Genomic DNA, 20,316 nt, shown 5'->3' on the forward strand with positions numbered 1-20,316 from the left:
TTGAAAAAGCTGATGACCACATGGTAAACAGAGGACAGCTCACAATGTGGTGGTCTTTCCTGCACCATTGTGGCCCAGGAATGAGGTGATCTGCCCCTCATAGAACTTCATGTTGAGGTGATCGACAGCCAGTTTCCCCCCCTTCTTGTAAATCTTGACAAGGTCACAGATGGCGACACCCAGAATGAGGTTCTGAGGCTCTGGCTCTATTCGTGCTGAAATATCCAAAAGAAAGACGTTCCACTGAAAACCTTGTTTTAAAATACCACTTGTTTTTTTTTATTAATAGATAGACAAGCAAATAAATAAGTAAATCATTTAATAGAAAAAGGTACATTATATGGCCAAAAGTATGTGGGCACACCTCATTATTGTGTTCCGATGTTTAACCACACCCATTACTAACAGGTGCATAAAATCAAGCACACAGCAATGCAGTCTCCATATGCAAACGCTGGAAGTAGAGGGGGTCATACTGAAGAGCTCAGTGAGGTGGCACTGTCACAAGTCAGAAGTCCGTTTGTGACATTTCTGACCTGCTAGATCTGCCCTGGGCAACTGTGGGTGCTACTATTGCGAAGTGGAAGCATCTAGGAGCCACAGCAGCTGAGCCATAAAGCGGTAGACCATGCACACTCACAGAGCAGGGCTTCAGAGTGTTGAAGCGTGCAGCACGTACAAATGGCCTCTCCTCTGCTGCCTCACTCACTGCAGAGTTCCAAACTGCCTCTGGAGGCAACATCAGCAGAAGAACTGTGCGTCGGATGCTTCATGAAATGGGTTCTCCTTCTGTCACAGAGTTACAGCTCACATATGGGGAACTAGGCGTGTGCATATAAGTCGCTGAAACACCTACAATCAAGCCTTTAGGTAGGCAACGACTGAGCAGGGGATTGGCCTGCCTTCCCCCCTCATAACTAGTTGTTTCACAACTCAGCACAAGCAAGCCTACTCTTAGCTTTACTAACCAGAACTCCAATTACTGCGGCTTAACTGTCCCAATTACGGAGCCGTTCTCAAGGGTGTTGCAATGACTTTCCATGGCCAAGCAGCTACACACAAGCCTAAGGTCAATGCTGAAGTGGTGTAAAGCCCAGCGCAACTGGACTCGGGAGCAGTGGAAACACGTTCTTCGGAGCGACGAATCAAGCTTTACTATCTGGCAGGCTGATGGACGAATCTGGGCTTGGTGGATGCCAGGAGAACGCTAGCTACCTACTGGAATGCCTAGTGCCTACTGTAAAGTTTGGTGGAGGAGGGTTACTGGTCTAAGGCTGATCTTTAAGGACATCAATCAATGTCATAATGCATGCATAGTGCAATAATGCATATCAATGTCCATGGGTCTGGAATAGAATGTCCTACAAGCTCATATGGGTGTGGTGGTCAGGTGTCCACATATCTTTGGCCATATAGTGTATTTATGTGACATTGTGTGCAGAAGCAGTGTGGTCTCACCGTCTGGCTCATTCCTGGGGGCTGGGGGGATTGGCATGCCCTGTTCCAGCGGCACCCCACCCCAGTAATTCAACTGGAAGATGAAGGACCATGGCTTGGGTATCCCAAACTCACCTTAGGAAGAGAGAGAGAAGGGATAAGAGAGAAAAACAAATGAAAATACATAGGGAGATAGGAAAAAATTATCAGTAAATGAGCATAGACGCAGAGACCTGAAAAGGGATCTTAACTGCTGTCTCCTTCTGTGTTAAAATGTCAGTTTTCTAGTTTTTTTTCTAATAATTATATTTTGGCAAACCTTATAACTGGTCCTTACCAGGGAAAACTGCCTCAATGTACCAGGCAAGTACACCATAGATAAATGCATCTACATAGAGCATCACGATGGAGGTGAGAAAGTTGTAGGTGTCTCCCTCCGAGGGGCTGGAGTTGACGTTGAACCACTGGATGCCCACACCCTGCTCCTCATACTGGGAGAAGTACTCACAGCCAAAGCCGAACGCCACCGGAGACAGAAAACTCTGTGAGAGAGCGGAGAAAAATGCAGTCAGCATTTCCCCTACTCAGCTATTAAGGAACAGTAGTGTGTATGTTTATACATTTTTAAAGGAGAACACTACGCCGAGAGAGGATGTGAACCTATGTGAACGTGTCGTTTTTTCAAGATTCTTCAACACAAACTGAAAGGAACATTTTCAGCACACAGTAATAATATGATTCTTAAGGTGTTATTAATGGCAAGGACGTGATAACTGTGCAATTACTTTGCTATGATACTATTTATATCTGCCCCATATATGTTTAATACTGTATGTAAAACTGAGAGGTAATCTTAAAGCTCAGCATTAGTCAAACTCCAGCTTCAAGTCTCTGAGAAAGAGAGCAGGATGTGACAAACGAGTATAATCAATGCCTAACAGCGTCATTGTTCAGCTGTTCTTATAAAACCGGTTCACTTCCCTTCTCTTTCACAACCAGCGTTTCACCGCCTGACGTCTCCAATCCAGGCAAATGGCATTTGACCGTGTAAGTGCGCGCTCAGGGCCGCTCCTGTCCGACGACAACAGGGCTTTTGTGTGGGGCATTAAGAGCACAAACATGGCCTGTCTACTCGCCAGGGGAGGTGCAGTGACATCATCCCATGAGTACGTGTGACTTCCATTTACACAAGCAGGCAGCTGCGACTGACTTGGACTGTTTCAAGGGTTATTGGGAAATTCGGGCAGATAGGGAGATAAGACTGACACTGATGTGTGAGAACACGGCATAATAACACAGGAAGGAGAGTCAGAGGAGAAGAATACAGACGATGACACTAAAGGAGGGGCTGAATATTGTGAAATATGTATTATATTTCACAATCTTTTAGATGGGGGACATCTAAATATATATATATATATATATATATACGTACATATAATATATAATATTTCTATATGATTCAGCTTCTCTGGGGTTTCTATGTGTTGCTCGTCTTTGGGATGGAGGATATGAGCAGGTATTTCAGGGGAAGCTCAGCGGCACCATAAAAACTCAGGTCATAAAAACCGCTCCACCAAGACACTCCCATACAGTGCTTTGCATGCATGATCACTATTAATATCCAGGACGAACTGATTGTGTGAAGTTCTATGATAAATGTGTGAAGCTGAATGATAAAGTTACGGCTCTTTAACTGGTGCATGTCTCTCAGACATAAAGATACAGAGAGAGAGAACAGCAAGGATTTCAGCGTGCTTACTGCGAGGACGCGGTGTGTGGTGGTTAGGCGATCTCTCCAGGCCACGCACGGCACATAAGGTAGGTAGAGAGAGAAGTAGATGAGGCCCCCGCACGCAGACGCCAGGTTCGCCCGAGAGAACAAGGTGCTTATAAGGAAACACAGCATGATGGTGGCTGTGGCAAAGGCAGCCAGGAAGAAGAATACCACCACTGGGTTACTGTACGGCAGGATGTCCCCCATCTAAAAGATTCACAGACAACAACAAACATTTTTTTTTTTTAGTAAGTTACAAAAAAAGACGTGGAGCAATGCCATTGCTAGGGCATAGGTAGAGATTATGTATATGATTATATACAGATCAGATTAGGACAATATCATTATGACAACAAAAAAAAAGGGGAAAAAAACATGTTTGTAAGCATCAAAGCTTGCTGGATGACACACACCCACCCACACACCTTAAGGAGAGTGACGAGCATGCCGGCACTGATGAGGAAAGGCACATAGCTGCTGATGAACCAGCTGACCCAGAGCGTGCCAGAGCCCAGGCCCATAATCCTCATGGTCTCCTTGAGGCGTGCCTCCTTCTCGTACACCACACATTTGATGATCATGGCCACAGAGTACATCCACGCTGTCGTCATGAACATAGGCAGGGAGCGGTTCAGCACACGCAGAAAACTGCAGGAAATGATGGTGATTGGGGTGAGATGGGATACCAAAAATATACAGACAAACTAAACACTCCAGGCAAAACAAATAAACAAACACAAAAAACTAACTAAAAGACAAAAACAATCCGCGGAGACTGTTATTACAGTAAGATAATTAAAGATATTTATAGAGGATACTTGGGTGTGCAAATGAGTATGCAGTGGAAGTTCAGAAGTGCACTTCTGTTTTTGTTTGTGACAGTGGCTTTCTACTCTTGTCTCTACTGTGTTCCTCCCTTTCATTACTGTTGTGACAACAACATAAGGCTGCACACCAAACTAACCACACCAAGATAAGAGGAGATTTTCTTACAGAGACACTATGCCCACCTGGCTTTGTTTGTGTGTTGCACACGTTTTAATTTCTACCTAAAGTACCTCTAACTAACACCTTACCACCAGCAGCAAGCAGGATAATAAGCAGCAATTATAACCCTTTGATGTGTGCACACGTTTGAAGTTTGTGTATCTGTGTGTATGTGAGAACATGTGTAAAGGTGTGTGGGTATTGGGGAAGTATGTACGTGTTTCTGTGTATAGGTGTGAACCTTTTGGGAAAGAAGGGCTGAGTGTGTATTGTGTGTGTGTGTGAACATGCAGATGCACGCAGCACTCACACGTCGTCCACAAAGCACGGGTAAGGCATCTGCTGCAGGTAGATGCCTGTGTTCTGCTCCTTGCCGGTCATGACTCGAGCCAGCGCCCGCTCCACCAGGTCCTGCACGTACACAAAGCCGCCCCAGATGTAGCGCATGTCACTGAAGGGCTCGGCAGCTGGGCCCGGATCCCAGAACCTACAGGCAAGAGAAACAAGTCAGATATATTACACTATTAAACGAACGGAACAAAGAATACAAGGACCATTCAGATACAAGCCTCTACAGATTGCAAACAAAACATTACACACAAAGGTTTTAGTGGGTAATCAGTTTTAAAAGTCATGTTGCATGCAACTATTGAGAAATAAATACATGAGTAGGTCCATGGACAATTCAATTGATGAGCACACATAGATAACTAAACCTAATATCCATGATTTTTCCACTTTTGCTTACTTGTCTTTGATCTTATTGGTCCGTGTGACATCATCTATATCCATGCGTATCTTGTATGACACGTGAGGTGGGAGGGTGGGAGCAGAAGGATCTGGAAGGAGGAAAACTATCCCAGCCCAGAACTGCCTGTCCTCCAGGAGCTCAAGAGCCCTGTCAATCATGTGGCCCTCTGTGGCAGTGCCCTCCAGTTTATCTAGAGAAAAGCACTGTGGAACAGCAAGAAGAGAACAACAAAACAACAAAAACGAACTTGGATGAATGCCTAGTATGGTCTGAATGATCATGGCGCGGTAACAGGTCATGTTAGATGCTCATGCATTTTCTTTCACCAAACTGAGTGCATAAATAACACCCATAGGAAAAAAGCGCCACAAGTATGTTTAACAGCTTCTCAATTAGGGAACTACTCGGCAGACCTCAGCAGTGGCCAAAAGAGGAAGCCTTGGTAAAATTAACAGCTCTTTCTGATGCCCAAACTAAAATAAAGGAATTCTCCAGCACACGACACATGACAACCTCATGCCTCAAATTCAAGGCTCCCAAAACATCTTGATACTGATTCCATTAACCCTTTCAGCATGTAAATTTTGAACATTCTAGTAAAAGAATGTGACTCTAAAATTCCACATTATTTTCGACGGAGCAAGATATTCTTTTGAACATTCATTCTACAACATTCTAAACACACTGGAGTGAGGGTCAGGTTTTGCATTAACTTCTGATGCAAAAACATGCGTGGCTGTGTGCATTTATGTATGGATGTGTATGCGTATTCGTATAGTGTTTCACGCTTGAATCAGTGGCATACTTCAGTGATCAGGCCAAGGGTGCTGATGGAGTTGTTCACGTCCTGGAAGACGTCGAACCAGGTGGGGGGAGCCCCTTCTCTGCGTGGGGCTTCAGGTGCTGGTGTGGACAGGAAGCGGGCAATCCGTGACGCCGTCCAGGTAGTGTTCTCCAGCTGCATGTTCACCAGGACCGCCACCTCTGGCCGCCTCAGCAGGTCCTGCCGACGACGGGGTGTCCATTTAGAAGATGAGGGGAGAGACAACAGAGAAAGAATGACACCAAGTTAGAGTACAGAGTAAGCCTGGAGGGAGAAGTCTTTGCAACACGGTTAGCGGACAGATACAATGTTCAGGCTAGCAGTCAACAAATCAATCCCCTAGACACATGTTGAACATCCCATAGTTTGTGCAAAATAAAATCTCCTGCAAAATAACTCACAGTTCACTTTCTACTTTGAAAAAAGGTTTCCCTGTGCTAATCCGTCTTTTCCGTTACAAACAACTCATTTCAGAATAAACTGACCTTCAGAAGACGGATCTCCACACTGCTCTCCATGAAGGTCTTCACACGAGGCCCAATTTCTTCCCAGGCCCCCTTTAGGTCCTCCAGAATCTGCAGGTCCTGAAATGTCTTATTCACCTGGGGAAAACACAAAGCATGCCGGTCTTGATTCAGTTTTGATCATTCTTGACTGTTCAGTGTGCAAACACAAAGCAACCGTGGATTTTAATAAGGTCTTCCATTGTGCTCTCAAATGGTACTGAGAAACATTCATAATAAGCATTCAACAGCGGACAAGTGCAATTACTCATGGAACTTTCTCCCTGCTAATGTGTTTTGACAGGGCTAAATGCTTGCTTAATTACAGGTGTTGGCATGCAGACACAGTGTAAGTAAATACCAAACCATAACCCTGACACTTCATTTGCAATTCACTTGAATATAATTTGGTATCCACTGGGTGTTTTGGTATGTGCTGAGAAATGAACCCATGCTAGAGTTTCTCACAAGGCACATCCTTTGCTATTGTCATGACACAAAAATATTTAAAGAAAGTATGTCATCAACGTATAGGACACATACAGAATAAAATCTTTCTCGACTGTGGATGAATTATCTAGGCCTCTCTGAGTCTTTTTAAGTTTGAGAATTCAGGCAACACATAGGACAATTCAGTTTACACTTCACCTCTTTCATGACCTCCCGAATTGCAGGTGTGTCTGGTGTGTACAGCAGCTTCCCAATGAAGAGGGGCTTGATTCCTCGCCACACGATGCGGGAGAGAGGGTTTGACTCCAAATTCTGAATGACGCTTTTACAGAAGGGAGCTATAACAAGAACAGGTGCAGAGTCACTGCATGCAGGAAAAGCTCTCTCACCACCACAGATGTTTTTGACTTGTTGGAGTGTTAAATGAGGACATCTTTCACTCACTGGTGACATTGTCGCTGTCCATGTCGTCCTGTTCCGTGCCGTTTCGGCCCAGGAAGGACTTGATGTCGTGGTCCTCGTACCAGTTGAAGGAGGGGATGCGCTCCACGCCCCCCTCAGGGTGGCCGCAAACGATCCGGCTGAAAGCACGGAAGCTGTTCAGCGGTGCCTCCGAGCGGTTCTCGGGAGACAGCAGCCTCAGCTCCGCGTTCAAGTCAGAGAAACCCGACAACCCTGAGAACTGCCACAAGGGAGAGGGTGGTGATATGTACCAATATGGGAATGGGATATTGCAAATTGGTGCTGGTTTTATCTTCATCATACTACATTGTACATTCAACATATGAGGGTGGTGATTGTAATATGTGTGAAAGGTATAGTTAACAAAAAGTGTATAAATATATATATTTAATGGTAGTCGTTCAGAAATGGACATATATAATGATTGAGTGAAGGGGACAACACAACATCTTGACTGAAATTTTCTTACATCATCCAAAATGGCAGCAACTTCTCGAGACACAGAAGTGACGGCCTGGCTTAGAGCCCTTAGTTCTCCCAAATTTGCTCTTAGTCTGTCTCTCTGAGGGGTAAAGAATGAGATGTGAACATGAGACAGTTCAGAAATGAGAGAGAGAGAGAGACCTCAAGATAGTTGTAAAATAGCACTGGATAGAACGACCAAGATTACAAAATGCACCATTGATACTAACTCGATACATTCATAAATGTTTAAATGATGTTAAATATAATTTTAAAATAATTAATTACATAGGCCTTTTGTATAATGCAACTCCAATTGACTGATTTACACATATTCAATACATAATCAATAAAAAAACAACCAAGATAACAAACAAAGAAATTATATTCCCCAACAACTCATGTGAAACAGACAGATACAGAACACAACATATGCATTTTACGCAGATGCATAACGCCATTCACTAGTCTCAGACAGACAGACAGACTCTCTCAGGCCCTGCTCACTTTAACCACAGTCAGTAACGACCAGTGCATGCACTGTCGGCCAGAGAAGGCAAAGACAGACTACTATACTCCAGACACAGCTCTGAAGACCTCTCCCATACACTAAGACCACTAAGCTCGACAAATTGGATTACCCTGTCAAACAGCCTGATGAATTCACTCACACTCAAACTCACTGTACAGGCAGATACTAAACACCACAAACAGACTTAGTGCCAAGTATTTATAACCAGACTCACACACTTGCACAGCCACTTAACTATAGCCCCCTTAAACAGCCTGCTTAAAGCCTGTTTTTTTTTTATCTGACAAGATAAGCATTAACATGTATTACATGTTCTTCGAATTCTGAACGTCCAACATATTTCCCTGCTCTGACTTTAATGCGTTCGAGCCAAATGTAAACACAATAATGTAGTGATGACTCATCAGTGGGTTTTCCTTCTATCTGCTGGGTATCTATAATTATGTACACATTTTGACACAATACCTCTTCATGCATCTTCTAACGCATTTAAAAATGTTTTTTAACCTTTCTTCCTGTCTTTGTCTCTGTTAGGTTCATCGCCATATTAACAACAAATTGATTAAATGACGTGCCTCAACGAAATCGGGGATATTTTTTTCCTACGGATTTCTCGGAACTCTGACTTTAAAGGGCGTTCAAGTGCAATTTTCCACGTGGTCTGGAACTCTCCATCATAGGTAGATGCTTTGTTTACCATCACGCCTCTGCTGCTGCAACACTGGCATGCTGTCTGAACATGCACACTCTGGCAGCATAATGCCGGCTTTGTTTGGCTGAGTGTAAACAAGCCAAGCCATCAATATGAGGGGTTTTCTTATTGGCAATATACCAGGATCTCTGTTTAAAGTGGGCTAATGTGTAAACAGACAGAGGGAAACTAATTATAAATGTCCACCACTAGAAATAGATCAAGAATAGAATTAGGCTTAGACAGAGTTGCATACTGTCCACTATGCAAAAACACGGTTAGAATGTGTCCACTGCTTGATAAAAGAAAGACAAACACTGGTCTTCTCACCACACTGAAACACTGATCACTCTAGCACTCACAGAAAACTCCCTGACCCAGTGACACAGTCAGCCAAACCATTGATTCATCTCTATAAAAAAGGGATGACCACAAATTAGGCAATATCCTCCTCAACATCCTCTGACCAAACTATCACCAGGACTGACCGACATGACCCGACCCCACCCCACCCCACCCCACCCCACACACACTCAACCACACCCAGGCTTCAAGCAGTGGCTTCTGACCGTGAAGATCTTGCTGTAGTCCAGCTGGGTGAGGAAGAGCTGCTCGGCCTGCTGGAGTGTGTCCGGGTCAACTGCGCACAAGTTCGCCTGCAGCACAGACATGGAGTCGCCCTCCCCTACGGTCAGAAATTGCTCCAGCAGAGAGGCGTTGCACACAATGTCCGCCAGACGCATCCCTGCCCCGGAGAGGGACACCTGAGGGGGGAATGTTACATAAGGCACAACTGTTATACAATATAATATACACAGTATACATGCATGCAGATACACACACAACATTTATGTATATACATACTGTTTATGTGCTCATTGACAAAATTTCATACAGTTATTTTCTCAATAACAACATGATGCCATGAACACATATTACCACTTGGCCTGTCATACACACATTAGGGGGACTGGTGGAACCAGATTAAAGATTAAACTCAGGTAATGACATTTTTAGAATATTCTGGCAAAGTTTGATATAAAGGACCATACAATGGTCTCTTGTCCAGGATGTTAAAACTCTCTATTATCAACTCACATTTTAAACTGTGTTTTATACTGTGTATGTAGCTAACACAGTATAAAACATCTGCAGGACTAAACCAACTTGAGGGAAAAGGGTGTTTGGGAGGTCAAACTAACAAGGCATGATTCAACATTGTTTGTCACAACTGACTGAGCGCAGGTCAGTGGGAGGTAATCCCAGGCGGCAGAGGAGGACAGAACACTTACCACCTGGAAGTTGAGTCGTGCCCTAAGTAGTGCATCAAGGGCTGGACGTGGAAGGCTGCCATTGGTGAGAAGGAAGCTGGAGAATGTTTCATTCGATCGCAGGTATTCCCCCACAGGCAAATCTGATAGACAAACATTGTGGGTAAGGTCGCTGCAGTACAATACAATTAAAACGTATTCTGGGAAAGTCAAGATAACATTAGTCAAGAAAACAGATTTGGTGTATCCTTAAGAAAACGCACAGATTAACCTCAGTGTACTTCTTAAATATCCCTGTTTACAAAGCCATTAAACTCAACATTCCTCAGTAACCTGTTTAACAAATCAAAAGCTTCCTTGTGTTGAAACGGAGATTCAGATAACAACCTTTACTTTTGCCACTCCAGTTTGCAGTCTGCTCTGGCTCAGAGCTGTCAACAAAGAGGATTACATGAACCCCCGAGGGTGTGTGTGTGTGTGTGTGTGTGTGTGGGGGGGGGGGTGCAAATAAATGTCAAAGCAATAATGTCTGTTGAGACTGTCCTGGAGTCCTATTCAGTGTACTTCGCAGGACATCACTGGCGGACTTAGCACAAAGGTTAGAGACCCACAGCGTCTCATTAGTGTGCTACATGCGAGACAAAACGTCATACTTGGCCAAGCCTCGGGCCGCTCTCCAAGTCTCTGAGCGACATCCAGGAGCTCCTGAAAACTGGAGAAAGCCGTCTGGTTGCTGCTGTAGGCCAGCGTGGTCCTCGTTTCCAAAAGAATCCGTGAAAGTCTGTTGCAGGGTGGAGACACAAACAGATACAATTACTTTGCATGACTTTTAGCTTATGCAAAAAATTAATACTGAAGCTCAGATGGACATAAATTAGGATGGACACTCACAGAGCTTACTATTTGTCACTATGTGTATAACAAACACATAGTGACAAACACAGGCCTGTGGTAAATGTAGATACCTGACACAAACAACAGAAACATACGTTCCACAATTACTCTACTACAAGCACCATAACTTTACAGCTATGCGTTTGTCTCCATAGGACGTGGACCCACATTGAGTTGTCAAAGTTGCCCACTTGTCCGGGTGTCTCTCCAGGTGTGGGTTGGTGGAAGCAGGGATTGTTGATGTTGCATATGATGCCCTGAACCCATGCCAGCGTGCCGGCCGAGGGGAGGGCTTTGTTTGGGAAGTGACCTGAATAAAGATAGGTGGTTAGGCTGATGGAGAACCACTCAGCTTCCACAGCAGCTTGTAAACTTGTAATGACTATTTTAAGACAGAGAAATGATAATGACTGCTGGGATTACTGCCTCTGCCTTAAAAATAAACACACAAACAAAAACACGACACAGCACATGACACAAGTGAAATAGTTAGGGGGGCACATAGATCTTTCTGGTCTAACAGATGAGAACCATGAGAAATTGCAATAGGGTATGAAAGTCAAAACCAGGATGACATTGCAATCCTAAAGAGTATAAAGGCTAAATTATGCTGTGAGTAACACTGCATACAGAATCACATGGTCACAAACAAACAAACAAACTGAAAAACTCAACCTGTGCATGGCACAGAGAATTACTCCCACCTAGCTAATCGGCTTACACAATCTGCTAGCCTTTATAACAGGGGGAAGGGACCACTATGATCCAACTCTGAGCAATGGAGCGTGAGAGAGCAAAGAACAGTAGCACAGACAGGACTACTCACACTGCCTCTGTTTGTATGGGGGGTGGGAGCGTCGCACAGCGATGAGGATGAGGAAGAGGAACAGGGGCCAAAGAAGCTCAATGAGCAGCTGAATCTGAGAGGTGAAGAAGGCTTGTTAAACAGATAACCTTTCTATTTGTCATTGTTGTGCAACAACCCTGCAGAGCAGAAAAACACAGCTGGCACCATTACAGCTCCAAGCCAGTTTCACCATCTTCTGGCCACAAAACAGACAATGACCCACTTGAAATGTCCCCAGGCAGCTTCCTTACCTAATGTCTCTACTTAACAAAGACTTCTTTTGAGGGTGACTGGACAGGTAAATACAAGTTAGCTTAGCTTGTTGTCAATCATACTGTTTCTGCATATTCTGTATACATTAAAACAGGACCAGAGGAAAGATGTGAAAGTTCCACAGTTAAAATGGGGTTGTTTTACTTATTAAGGAAAAAGGCTATTTTTAAACACATCAAAGCACAACCTTGTGGCCACCAACCACCAACTGAATTTAACAAAACTCAAACAATCACAGTTAATCGCACTGAACTGATCTCTGCATTGCTGAATTCAAGTGAAGAGACTTTAATGAGGATCACCTTATTCCTCCTACGGTAGGTGAAGTTCTTCCAAAGCAGAAGCTGCAACCTTGTGCAGATCCCCATGGTGCAGAGCTGGCAGCTATTGGTCCATAGTTAGAGAGGGGATCTGGGAAGACCAACAGAGAACAGGAGGTTAGGTAGCTACAGACTTCCATCTCTCAAATGGCTGAACTATTCAATTTTAAAATTCACTCAAGTTATCTCAGGACTTGTAGATCAGTATATTTATTCAGTAACAATTGCAATTGGGCTCACTCACAGCACAAGGTGAAAGTGAAGCCATTTCACTAACATCGCACAGGGGTTATATACTTAAGATTTATCCAACTCTTTATCTAACTCTGACACCATAAATGTTTCTAGCCACGATTGACTAAAAGTCCCTTTGTGTCATCCCAACTACACTTTCTGAGATGCAAGGATGTCAGTTTTACACAGGGTTGAACAAGCCCAGTTCGACCCTTCGTATCACTGCTGAGATCACCCAAACATAGACAAGAGGTTCCCTTACTTACGCATGTAGGTCTTACACATATGCAGACTAAGTGCCGTCTGCACCTTATAACAAGGTAATTATTAATACAAGGCACTTGATTAATATATTCTTAATTCATGAACAGTGTTTCTAAATTAATTCTGTCATTCAATGATCCAAATAAATGTACAGAGGCATCAGCAACTGATATAATTAATTTCGAAACACTGTTAATGACTTAAGAATGTATTAATCAAGTGTTTGTATTAATAATTAACTTATGTATGAATAAATGGTGAAAATTATGGTATAAACCATAAATGGTGAAAAATAGTTTGACAGATGATTCAAATGCTATTAGGTCTTGGAATGATTCACGGAATCACCCATGTCATATTGCCAAACCCTTAAATAAAACATGGATAACAGTGCCAGTGGAAACCCTATGCATGACTGGAGGAGATGATCTGCTTGGGACGATCAGTCACAAGTTGATTTCCAAATCCTTGTGATCCTTATTGGCTTATGCGGCATCCAGGTAAATTAATCTTGACTTATCCGAACATGCAAACAACTAAACTGCATTAGGAATCAAATTTGGTGAAAGGCATTTAGTGAATCAGTTACAAAAGATTAAAAAGAAATGGTTGCGTTACATCACTGCTTCCAAATATCTTTCAACCAATGTTTGCATTTTGGAAATCATTAGCATATTTCAGATTGCCCGACTTCCCTTAAGTAGTACTTACTTAAGTTGCACTTCCTATACCAGTCCACAATGACTGAATGACAGTCTGTGTGTGTGTGTGTGTGTGTGTGTGTGTGTGTGTGTGTGTGTGTATGTGTGTGTGTGTGTGTTTGTATGAGAGAGTATGTGATTATTCTGGCACCATGTATGAGCCTCACAACTAGTGGTTAGCCAGTGTCTGTGGTTTTATGTGAGTCCATAGGCATGTGTATTCATACACATATACAGTATGTGTGTGGTTGAGTGTGGTTTTGTGCATTCGTGTGTGTGTGTGTGTGTGTGTCACAGAGCAGAGTGTGTGTTGAGGGGTATTGGGGTCAGGAGTAGTGCCCTACATGCACCTGCAGCACAGAGTCTCTCTTCCTCCATTCTGAACTCGAGATGCAAATATATATGATGTATTTATATCAAATGTACATCAGTGAATAAGACGACTCGTGTATTTGATTTGCTATGCTATTTCTCTCAGTCACACACATACCAACACTTTCCTGTAAGTGTGAGAGGACATAATAAAGATGACATGATACGCACATATTGACCCTGTCCTCGTAGCATCAGGAGCGGTGTTTTTTCTGGCTGAGCAGTGTCTCAAACTATCTGAGCACCAGCTATGGCTAAATGTCTAATTGAGCTGAAAAAGCACAACAGTATTTTCTGAATACTCAGTTATGTTAATTATTCTCAATCACGAGCAATACAAGCCAGTATTAGCAGGAGGTGCACAAATAGGATATTCTGGAGCTACACCAGTGAGACAACACACGGCATGTACTGCACACGAAGATATGACAATTTGAAGAGTATGCTACGTCATGATGACATTTGCACGACTTCCTCTTTTGATTAGAAACGAAATATTGCATTTCTTTCCGTCCATTATAATACGAAGAAACCAGTCAATAGACCAACAGATGCCCGTATTTCAAACCCTTTACCACGGTTACGTATTATTCTCAAGAACAACAAAAGTAACGTCCGCTGAAATATTTTGGTTCTGCACCTGTCATCAAGACGTTGTTAGAAGAGTACAACGATGCTACCGTAGCTATTATCTGACTGCAGCCAAATAACTCTATCTGCTACATACTATATCTGCTAATTCTATTCTATCGCTTGCATAATCAACATGTCTTACCGTATGGTCAAAAACTGCCACGAAGTTTTGTATTCGGCAGTAAACCTATCCCAGTCCCAGCTCTTTTAAGTACCCAAATACAGTCGCTACGTAACCCATAGAATCAAGATATTTACTTTGAAACATTTGCTACTAGAATTAGGGACTACTGTATTTCCGTCCCCTTCTTGACGTCGATTGGTTGAAGGAGAATTAGGGCAGGGCCCATGCTTACCGGCTTTACATTTGATTGGCTGCCACACTGAAACGCAGGTCTATTTTGGTGCTGGCTCAAGGATCAGAAGGTAGGTAGGCTAGGTCCCATTTACGCAAGGTCATCAAACAGGCTAATATTTTGTAACCTTACAAAATCTTAAATACAGAGGAACAACAGAAGATTCATTGTAAATCTAGCCACAAAAGACAATAGGTTAACTTTATTAATTAAAAATATAAATGGTACAAAATCAAATGATATGGAACACCCTTTTTGATGAATATTTTCTTCTTGAATTTAAAAAGAACAATGAAGTTAGCACCTGCATATGTAACCTAAATACACATGTGGAATGTATAGCGTCCCCCCCCCAAGAATATTCAACTTGAGCTTGTTCAGTAAGTTTATGGTTAATTAAATGTACCTCAAGGTGTATGTACATTAGTTAAGGATGTGAGGGTGGGGTCCCATTTTGCTCAGAGTCAAGTTAACCTAGAGATGAATGGGTACGAATATATGCCAAAAGATGAGGCAATGGTATAAACTATGAGTGTAGTCCAGCAGAATGATAGTCAGAAACTGAAACTGTCAGTCGAGAACCGAATTGTGGAAAATTACAAAAAATACAATCTTTTTCCTGTTACAACGTAGCAGCAAGAGGACCAACCATACTGTGTCGAAAACCCAAAAATATGCTAACACTATCTGATGTGGTCCTGTAAAGAGATTTTTGTTAGATGAGAGGATATGAATGTGTTGCTTTTGGCAGTAAATGGCATGGCTGGATACTAAAGCCTGGAAGCCTAACAAAGTGGAGAAACAAATACAATACATTTTGTTCAATTTTTCTATCATGAAGCATGGCCTCAAGGCATCTGATGTTGAATTGTAGAGAAAGAGAGAAAAAAACCAGTCTTTCTATGTTTGTGTCCTTTTATCCCAATTAGTGGCCCACGTAACCCTGGTCCTGGTCATAGCCGTTATCATCCATCTCGTCTGGCATGTCTTGAAGTTCACCCTTTGGGCAGTACTTGGCATCGTAGATTTGGCGGCCCAGACCAAAGTTTTGCCCACTCTGGCTGGCACCCTGGTTGGAGCCCATCTGCAGGGACATAGTGCTGTTGTCACATTTGTCCGTTCCCAGCTTCTGGTCGTAGATGGCTCGTCTGGTGCCAGGGGCAGTCATGCCAGCCTACAACGATGTCAGAGATGGTGTAAATATGTAGAAAATGATGTGCTGTAATACATACATGTAATAATAATGCATATGTAATAATAAAAAGCTACACTGAAAGTTACACTGAATATATGCAAAGATAGAACACCTGGCTTGCACCCTTGTTGGTGCCCATTTGCAGACCAATAGTTGTGCTGTCCATGGGTGGAAGAACATTAGCCTTAGGGTCATACAAATGCCTCCTGGTCCCATAAGCGTTCATGCCCGCCTGGCTGGCACACTTATTGGTACCCATCTAAACAGAAGAACAAGGAAATGGAATAAAGCATTACTTTTGGCAGGATGCTCAACTAACACATGATTCTTCCATTCATATCTGTGTTTAGTACCTGGAGGCCTATGACACACTGCCCAGCCTTCATCTTCTCCTCGTCGAAAGCCCTCTCCTGTTTATCAGCATATTTCACGCCAATTTCCACCCGCGTCTGCACTCCTTTTGTCTTAGACTGTCAAGCATCACAAATAAGGGGTTGCGCAATGACACTCACATAACTCACAGCCAGACGTCATAATGCAGGGTGTACTGGTGTGGATTCTAATAAATAATGTTACCATGCCAGCAAGAGCCAGGAGAGTTGTCTGGACTTGTGTCATGTTCCCAGACTCAAACAGGTCATTGGCTTCGAAGATGTCGTGAGGCTTCAGTCCGTATGTTGTTATGGCTTTGGTGAAATTACACACGTTCTCCAGCTAGGAAGGAATAATTTATTCAATACTTGGTAGGGCTAAGAAGGCAATGCACAGAAACTAAGCTTGGTACAGTAAAGAAATGTACTGTCAGGGAACATTTGGATGTGCAAAACAGTAGCCTACTATTTTAGGACCCTTCTAATTACATAAATGCTGTGATCGTTGTCCAGCCCATAAAACAGTTGAAAAAAAAGCTTCCCTATAATCTTTCTACACTTGACGCAGTAGCAAAAAATGTGTAACCACTCACAGGCTTGCATATATACAAAACGGTCACAACGGTGACTAATTCATACCCTGCTGGCAACTTAGTTCAACAACAGCTGCAAGACTGACTTCTTTAGCTAGATATAAAAACCCTGATGCATGAACAACAGCTCCAATTTACAGGTCATGACAAACAGACCCTGCTCAAGCAAGCCTTGTTGCATTTTCGAAGAAATTCAGAGTGCCTACTGTGAACTCCACTTGGGAAACTCTCACAAGGCAGTTCACAGCATTTCTGTGAAATCTTGAGCACCTTCCATCAATACATCAGCAATGAACTGTGTTAAGTTTCACATCTCATTTGAAGTCACATAGGGGGAAAAAAAGAAGGAAAAAAAAGACCCTAATGATTATGTTCCTTTAATTCAGTGCATGCCTCAGTGTTTCTGCTGGTGCTTTCGTTTTCATTTAAGGTTGCCAGTTGGCTGATAGAGGGTCACTAAAGTGTGTGGGCAGCACTTGACAGAATGAACACCAATGTCTGCACTGACCATGACTAACTTATAATCTCCTGGTCAGGTCCTAGATACACAAAGACAAAGTATGATTTGTGTAGACTTGATTCAAATTTTAGACAGGCTCCAACTGACTACCCGATTGGTAACTGCATTCAGCATCTTCACCTGTGTTCTTGATCTGTGGTTTGGTTAGGTAAAGGTTAGGTGAAGGTTAATTATTTCAGACAGAGAGCTGTGGCTTACCTGGTGCCAGTTTAAAGATGAGTTGTTTGTTTTCTTCACTGAGCCCGGCTGCAATTTATTAATCAACCTAAACATGAAAGGGTAAAACAGAACAGTTCTAAGTTATGGCACATTGGCAAAGTTGCCGTGAATTCCACAAAGACTGCATGACAGGAGTTGGGAGAGGGATTGACAGATTGAAGTGTCCGACTCACTGGCACAGAATGACGCCATTCTTTAGGCCCTTCTGGAAGTCATCCCCAATGCTGCAGCCTGTTGTGTCCTCAATCCAGACGCGGAGCTCCTCTTCCTTCTGCAGGTCATACTTTTGTGCAATCTGGGACAAAGGATAATAAGGCATGAATTCAAAAATTGTCCTCTAGAATCATCTTTTGCCTTACCCTTGCCTACAACTCATCTTGATGGTTGAACAGTAAACAGATGAGGCCACTTCTTGCATATACTTGTGCATGAATGACAAGACCTACATTTAGCAGATCATTACTGACCCTAAAACCCTAATCAATGTTTTAGTGACCACATATGAAGTGAGCTATTTTGACGGTCATAGACCCAACATCTGGTTTCCTTATTAGGCAACAGCAAGCTATGCTACTGCCTTTGTTTTGAGTAACAACACACTTGCACTGCTCATCCACTGACCAGCAAAACATGAATCTGAGTCCAAACCAAATATGTGTATTATGTGTCATAGTCCTTAAAACCAGTCTGGGAGTGGCCTAACTGAAGTTCACATTAGACTCAGGCAGCCATAAGAAAATGAAAGGGTATTCATTCAGCACTAAACTGAATAAATCGACCTGATTAGTTTATAGTTAATCTCAGAACCAGTTCTAGTCCAACCACGCTTTCACCAGTTGCAGAAGGAACATAATGATCCCAGAACTATTTGGTGATGGAGAAAGCCCTTCTCGCTGGGCTGCTGAATCTCAACTCTCATCAACCAGCATTTAGGGGAAGTTGAAATCACATGAAGTGTTTCAGAAAGGAGACGTGTGACGAAGTTCTGAGCAAATGATTTCTGTAAGTTTATTTCATTCTGAACTTAACTTTTAAGACATAAAGGTGAAAACGAGGGTACAATTAGCAGTTTACATGTAGACTGCAATCGAAGTGAAAGCGAAAAATGAAGAAGAAAGGGGAATTCATGTCCTTCGAAATGTGAACTACCTGTCATTCAGTGAAAGACCGACATTTAACCATTTGTATGTAGCCGAGATCAATTATTCAAAACGCGTACGTTTCAACTTTGATTTATATGGGCTAGTTTGATTGCTAAGTTGTAAAGAATAATTTAGCCAAAAACCTCACTTCGCATTTCATTCACGAAACACTTTACCGGATGTCTGAAAAGCCTACTTTTAGAAGGAATGCACTGGGCAACGCCCAGATGCTCAATGTTAACTGAAAATGCTGTGCTCTTTACTTTTCTCACCAGCACTTTAAATGATACGCTGCGTATGGTAGCATGCGTATGGGAGTAAGGCATAGGGGAATTTCAAACAGTTGTACATTTTCATTTTAATATCTGACAAAGAGTATAACAAATGTATGTCTTACTTTGTTTTTGACTTCTGCAGAAAGTCCATAGGCTGGTCCCTTGTTGAACTGATTTGCAGCCATCACTAGAAGTATATAACCAGCGACAATAGACCACCTCTCAGAAGACACCGCGCGGTGAAGATGGCGAGCAATTTTCTATTATAAAGTTGGTGTGAAGATTTTTTTTTTCAGAATGGGCGCTGTGCAGTGCGTAAGCTCCTCCTTGTCCAGGACGTGATTGACATTAGAAAGACCTTATAAAGGGTGTATGCCTTATATGGGCGGAAGATCTCCGTCAGCGTTACATTGAACACTTTCATGAACATTATTTATTTATTATTCGTGCTTAATATTAATGAGGATATCCAGGAAACATCTTCATTCATCTTCAAATCCAGTGAATGACAAGAAAAACTAAAACCTCAGGTCACATTATTATTATTTTGTTATCTGTGTAGTGATTTTTGAACAGAATTTTGAGTTGACTTAAACGAAAACTCCAGTTAAAAGTTAAAAGAGCCAAATCCTTTATAATGGGCTACTTCATGGCTATTGGACAAGTATGTAAAACTGGCACCAGTAAGTCAAACGAACTATGCATGGCTCATGTGAATGAGGTCACACATTCCTGTGGTTCTGTGAGCAGGAAGGCAGGTCGGGAGGAGATTGACTGCAAGTTATTTAAAGCATGGACTTGCACCCACTCATCTGAAATTACTGAGAATTTAAACAATTTATCAGATACACGTTTGCAAAAGGATAAACAGTGTGGTTGTATAGGATTCATTAATCAGTGATAAATAATATCATACATTGATTTTTAGAGAAACAAAAAAGATTTTCCATCTTCTCCTTCA

At 42.5% G+C, this 20,316-nt stretch overlaps 2 protein-coding genes across 3 annotated transcripts in view; both read right to left on the reverse strand.

The window, feature by feature from the left end:
* The window catches only part of abca7 (ATP-binding cassette, sub-family A (ABC1), member 7), a 32,406-nt gene extending 17,231 nt beyond the window's left edge, over nucleotides 1-15,175 (reverse strand). For both annotated transcript variants that reach the window (XM_042704135.1, XM_042704134.1), the window contains exons 1-19: nucleotides 14,827-15,175; nucleotides 12,463-12,571; nucleotides 11,867-11,960; nucleotides 11,209-11,350; nucleotides 10,800-10,927; nucleotides 10,168-10,289; nucleotides 9,445-9,639; nucleotides 7,660-7,752; nucleotides 7,173-7,410; nucleotides 6,927-7,066; nucleotides 6,261-6,377; nucleotides 5,758-5,955; nucleotides 4,950-5,155; nucleotides 4,512-4,688; nucleotides 3,640-3,862; nucleotides 3,200-3,421; nucleotides 1,775-1,979; nucleotides 1,459-1,572; nucleotides 44-215 (exon numbers count right to left, since the gene is read on the reverse strand). In XM_042704135.1, coding sequence (XP_042560069.1) covers nucleotides 44-215; nucleotides 1,459-1,572; nucleotides 1,775-1,979; nucleotides 3,200-3,421; nucleotides 3,640-3,862; nucleotides 4,512-4,688; nucleotides 4,950-5,155; nucleotides 5,758-5,955; nucleotides 6,261-6,377; nucleotides 6,927-7,066; nucleotides 7,173-7,410; nucleotides 7,660-7,752; nucleotides 9,445-9,639; nucleotides 10,168-10,289; nucleotides 10,800-10,927; nucleotides 11,209-11,350; nucleotides 11,867-11,960; nucleotides 12,463-12,528 — 2,852 coding nt within the window. In that variant the 5' untranslated portion in view covers nucleotides 12,529-12,571; nucleotides 14,827-15,175. The remainder of the gene's footprint in view (nucleotides 1-43; nucleotides 216-1,458; nucleotides 1,573-1,774; nucleotides 1,980-3,199; nucleotides 3,422-3,639; nucleotides 3,863-4,511; nucleotides 4,689-4,949; nucleotides 5,156-5,757; nucleotides 5,956-6,260; nucleotides 6,378-6,926; nucleotides 7,067-7,172; nucleotides 7,411-7,659; nucleotides 7,753-9,444; nucleotides 9,640-10,167; nucleotides 10,290-10,799; nucleotides 10,928-11,208; nucleotides 11,351-11,866; nucleotides 11,961-12,462; nucleotides 12,572-14,826) is intronic.
* Nucleotides 15,176-15,227: 52 nt separating this feature from the next.
* LOC122129103 (calponin-2-like) lies at nucleotides 15,228-19,608 on the reverse strand. The gene is made up of 7 exons (XM_042704140.1): nucleotides 19,478-19,608; nucleotides 18,112-18,233; nucleotides 17,918-17,984; nucleotides 16,812-16,949; nucleotides 16,589-16,705; nucleotides 16,348-16,494; nucleotides 15,228-16,214 (listed from the first exon to the last, which is right to left on the reverse strand). The coding sequence occupies exons 1-7, from the start codon at nucleotides 19,538-19,540 to the stop codon at nucleotides 15,966-15,968; spliced, it is 903 nt and encodes a 300-aa protein (XP_042560074.1). The 5' UTR covers nucleotides 19,541-19,608; the 3' UTR covers nucleotides 15,228-15,965.
* Between the last annotated feature and the right edge of the window lie 708 nt (nucleotides 19,609-20,316).

The sequence above is a fragment of the Clupea harengus genome, unplaced genomic scaffold, assembly GCF_900700415.2.
Source record: "Clupea harengus unplaced genomic scaffold, Ch_v2.0.2, whole genome shotgun sequence".
NCBI classification, from domain to species: domain Eukaryota; kingdom Metazoa; phylum Chordata; class Actinopteri; order Clupeiformes; family Clupeidae; genus Clupea; species Clupea harengus.